We start from the raw sequence: 4,879 nt of genomic DNA, 5'->3' as shown, positions 1-4,879 counted from the left end.
TTGTCAGGGTTTTTCACTGAAATTCAAGTTAACTCATTCAATTGGGATCCAGGGCACACCCCTCCACGGGATCCACCAGACTTCTTGCAGGTGGTAATCAGGAAGGATAGGACCGGGAGCCTTGCGTTTCTGCACCTTTCACAAGGTCAGGCATTCCCAAAGCGCCCCACAACCAATGAAATGCTCGTCACCGCTCTGATGTCAGAACCACGGCAGCCAATTTATGGGCAGCAAGCTCCCAGAAACATCACCTTAACGAGATTGTCCATGATGAGGGTTGGACACCAGGGAGAACGCCCCTGATCTTCTTCCAATCACGTTGTGGGATCTTTCACATACCATTCGGGGTGGGCGGGTCAGCGGTTTGACATTTCATCTAACCTATGGCACCCTCTGACATTGGTGGCACTGCCTCAGCCCCCAGGATTCTGTGCAGAGTGGGGTTTGAACCCACAGACGTACGAGACAAGTGGGCCACTGAGTACCGGGAAGGAGGCGGGGTAGGTGGGTGGGTGGGCGGGTAGGTTTGAAGAATTCATGAGAAGGAGCCGTCAGAATATAAATATAATTAGGTTCTCATTTAATAACAAAATAAGACCTCCCATTTCTTGGATAGCCCTGCCATCATATGTGTCATCCCATTCGCAGTACAATACAAAAAAATATTACATCTCCATTGGTTAAAAATAAGCAAAATCTCAAATGAGAGCGAAATGAGGGATTACCAAAAAACATGCATATCAACTCCCCCCTTCCCCAGGAAACAAAAAGAAAGAAGGAAAAATATTTTTAAATAAGACCATTTAAAGAAACTTGCTGCAAAAAAAACCTGTTTGGTATATACATTGCATTCTACATGAGATAAGAGGTGAGTCTGTAAGATCTTATAGTCCCTGTTTGAAGTTAATGTACACAGGTAATAAATAAGTCCCAGTGCCATCCCACCTGCTGCCCCCAAAGTTATGTTTCAAACTCTCGGGCCCTCATTGATATCCCAGAGCTGAAGCAGGGGCCAGCCGTTGTCCATAGAGGGTGTAAGGAGAGTAATATGGGCTGGCGGCCGACATGGTGAGGGCGGAGCTGGTGGGCACTGACAGGTGGCTCTTGCTGTAGGGATGGTACCTGCTGAGTGCCAGGGTGTGCGGGCTGCGGAGAGAAAGGCCATTGGGACTCCCCGGGGGCCCTTGCTGGAGGTGCAGACTGCAGGAGGCTGGGGACGGGTAAGCAGCCAGCAGCTTGTCGGCTCCGGGGAGCGCGGTGTGCGTACGTAGGTGGTTGAGGAGTTCCTCGGAGCTGGAGAAACGCTTGTCGCAGGGTCCGCCAGCCGACACCCAGTTGCATATGTGGGGTAGCGGGTCACTGTGGAGCATGAAGCCGTAGGTATACAAGGGGTGTGCGCCCAGGGGTGCTGTAGCACCGGTGGTCAGGACCGAAGAGTGCAGCGGGTGAGACGGGTAGACCAGGGGGTATCCAGACTTCAGGGAGGAGGGGTCATGGAGGCAGGAGGAACACCCATTGCCTCCCAGGTGAGGGGCATTGTGGTAGGCCAGGCAGTAGGGATCCCGGCACAGTCCTTGCATGTACGCAGGCGGCGAGGCCCCGGTCAGAGGGCTGGAGTTGGTGGACTTGCCAGGCATCGGGCATCCCACTGCTCCGGACAATGGGTTCCCCACCAGGCCAGACTTGGGCTCGATCCCGGTGACAAACTGCGAGGGGTAGGCAGCAGCGTAGGCTCCAACAATCGACCCGTGGTATCCCATGCTGGTCGGGGGCAAGGGGTAGACGGAGTGCCCCGGCTTGTAGGGTGAAACAGGTGCCACGTGTCCCGGTACCATGCTGGGGCTGGCAGCATCACACTTGGTCATAGTTGGCGTCTCCCGGTGTTGGCTCGGTTCACTGGCGACGCTGCCTGATCTGCCGTGGCCCGGGTTAGCAGGTGAATGGTCTGGGCACGCCCTGGCCGCCTCGGGCTCCTTCTTGTCATCCATGTCGCCGGCCTTGCCCTCGCCCAGGGCCGGGGAGCTGACAGCGGGTGAGGAGGAGGGCGGGCGAGCCGTGAAGCTTTGACTGGATCCACCCGGCACTCGGAAGCCAGCCTTCTCCCCGCACTCTTTCCTCCCCTCTCCCGATTTGGAGTAAGGTTTAAAGCTGGACTTGTCCTCGACGGCAGACTCGCCGCCCAGTTTCAGGGAGGACGGCGGTCTGGAAGATTCCTTCTCGCTGGAGGTGACTGCCGAGCTGAGCTTGGATGAAGGCTGAGGGTCAGGTTTGCCAATCTGAGAACAGGTCTGGGCTAACAGAGCCAGTGGGCTTTTCTTGGCATCCAACTAGAAAACAAGAATTAAAGAGAGAGAGAGAGATGGATGATCGGAGGGTGAAGGAAAACACAGATGAAAGCAGAGTATGTTTTTCAGCTCGAAAACACCAATATAAGGGAATCACTATTAAATCTGACGGGGAATTCAGGAGAAACTTCCTTTAGTCAGGGATATGCGGGAAGAATGTGGAACGGACTCCCACAGGGAGTGGTTGAGGTGAATTAATGAGCTCAATAAAGGCACAAAAGGAGGAAGCGAATGGTGATGGGGTGAGAGAGAGGCAGTGGGAGGAGGCTGGGGTGGGACTGGAATGCTAGCATTGGGCAGTCGGGCCGAATGGCCTGTCTCCCTGCTCCAATTCTACACGTCCACAGATTGGGAAGACAGGTGAAGAGGTTCCCTCCCAGGAGCTGGGCTCTGGGAGAAATGGAGCTGCTGTGTGGAGAGATTGGGCAGCTCTGGCTGGGGAGTGTGAGCAGTTTGGGGGTTAGCACAGAGAACACAGCAGAGCTCAGGCTGCAGGGGGAAAACCAAGCGTCTGCATCCCAACTGCTGGAAGGAGGCTTTTCCCTGGGAATGTGGCAGCAGCTCTCCCTCCCTCCCCCCTCACAAAGACAGGGAACAAACTCTGGCATGAAGCACATGAACTTTCTGCCCCTGTCCCCCAGAGCACAGGCTGCAGCATTCAGCAGCGACATTGCCCGGACTCTCTGCAGTGATGCCAGAGTTTGGAGCTTGCAGCCAGGGCAGGGTGACTCACTCTCTCCCCCCTCTCTGGGCGTTGCACAGCTTCACTTTCTTACTTACTTCGATGGGGCTGAGCGGGGTGGAGATGGGCTGCAGGTATTCCGGGTGAAGGATGTGTCCTGTGTGGGCGCTCAGCATCTTAAGGATCTTGATGGGGATCCGCTTGGCCTGTCTGGCTGGGTCGCAGGGTGGTAGGATCAGCAGGGCTAGCTTCTCTCTCTCTGAGCTCTCTCTCTTCTCCTGAGACCCGCAGAGAGCTTGGCTCATGTCCCGCACACACAGGAGGAGAGAGGGCTGTGGGGGGTGAGCTTCCTTTCACTCCATGGCCACAGCTTTCCCCTCGCTCGATCCCAGCAGCATTCTCCCCGATCCTGGCTCCACAGCTCCGAAACACGCAGTCCCACAACTGGGGCACACCCTGAACAAGTCTCTGCTCCCAATCAGCAATCCACAACAGCTCATAGCTTGTGGGAGAGAGAGGCTCCAGTCTGAATGCAACATCTGACTGCCAAGAACCCGCCTCCTTCCCTGTCACCCAGCTCAGCTCCGGATATTTAAAGCTACAGCATGAGAACAAGACTTCAGAGGGCGTTTGATATCCTTCAGGAGAGAGAGTCAGAGAGAGAAACAGACAGAGGAATACAGAGAGAGAGAGACAATTGCAGACAGCTAGGGTTTAATCCACAAAATGTAGGGGATTCAAATTGTGCCTGGCTGTGAATTAGCCCAGTCAATGCCAGTCCTTTCTCAGTTCCCGGGGACAACTGACTGGGGTTTTGTCATTCATGGAGAACTGACATGGAATCACCACAGAGATTTCCTCCTGATCCCAGTCATCTGTTCAAATCAGTTTCATCAAGCCTGTGGTCTGTATGTGTTCATGTGTGTGTGTGTGTGTCACTGTGTGTGTGTGTCAATGTGTGTGCCTGTGGGTATATGTGTGACAAGATATATGGGTATGCATCACTGTCAGAGTGCATCTTTGCGTATCTGTGTATATATGTGGACATGAGCATGTGCGCCATTGTGTGTCCCTGTCTGCATGAGTTTGGGGGGTCACTGATTGTGTGCTGTTGTGTGTGAGAGATTCTGTATCTGGGTGAATGTCATTCTGATGTGTGCTTATCTGTGAGAATGTATTTGTGTGTGTGTATCTGTCTGTGCACTTGTGTGTGTATTTCTGTTTGGGTGTGTGTGTATATCTGTGTGTACATCTGTGTATATCTGTATGTATCTGTGTGCGTATGTCTGTGTGTACATCTGTATTTATCTAGTGTGTGCATCTGTGTACCTGTGTGTGTATCTGTGTGTGTATATCTGGTCTGCATATCTGTGTGTGTACATCTGTGTGTGTGTATATCTGTGTGTGTGTATTTCTGTGTGTGTGTATATGTGTGTATATCTGGTCTGCATATCTGTGTGTGTACATCTGTGTGTGTGTATATCTGCGTGTGTATATCTGTGTGCCTATCTGTGTGTGTGTATATCTGGTCTGCATATCTGTGTGTGTACATCTGTGTGTGTGTATATCTGCGTGTGTATTTCTGTGTGTGTGTATATGTGTGTATATCTGGTCTGCATATCTGTGTGTGTACATCTGTGTGTGTGTATATCTGTGTATGTGTATCTGTGTGTGTATATCTGGTGTGTATATCTGGTGTGTATATCTGTGTGTGTATTTCTGTGTGTGTGTATATGTGTGTGTATATATATCTGTGTGAGTATATCTGCGTGTATCTGTGTGTGTGCGTATATCTGTGTGTATATCTGTGTGTGTATATCTGCACGTATCTGTGTGTGTATATCTGTGTGTG

General features: G+C 52.1%; 1 protein-coding gene across 1 annotated transcript; it reads right to left on the bottom strand.

Moving 5' to 3' along the window:
- Positions 1-559: 559 nt before the first annotated feature.
- LOC140396812 (zinc finger protein 703-A-like) lies at positions 560-3,575 on the bottom strand. Its single transcript, XM_072485565.1, has 2 exons — positions 3,126-3,575; positions 560-2,327 (listed from the first exon to the last, which is right to left on the bottom strand). Exons 1-2 carry the CDS (start codon positions 3,330-3,332, stop codon positions 984-986), a joined length of 1,551 nt encoding a protein of 516 aa, XP_072341666.1. The 5' UTR covers positions 3,333-3,575; the 3' UTR covers positions 560-983.
- Positions 3,576-4,879: the final 1,304 nt, after the last annotated feature.

This window comes from Scyliorhinus torazame, chromosome 20 (genome assembly GCF_047496885.1).
Source record: "Scyliorhinus torazame isolate Kashiwa2021f chromosome 20, sScyTor2.1, whole genome shotgun sequence".
In the NCBI taxonomy this organism is placed as follows: Eukaryota; Metazoa; Chordata; class Chondrichthyes; order Carcharhiniformes; family Scyliorhinidae; genus Scyliorhinus; species Scyliorhinus torazame.
The sequence above is the reverse complement of the archived record's forward strand: the minus strand, read 5'-3'. Positions and strand labels throughout refer to the sequence as shown.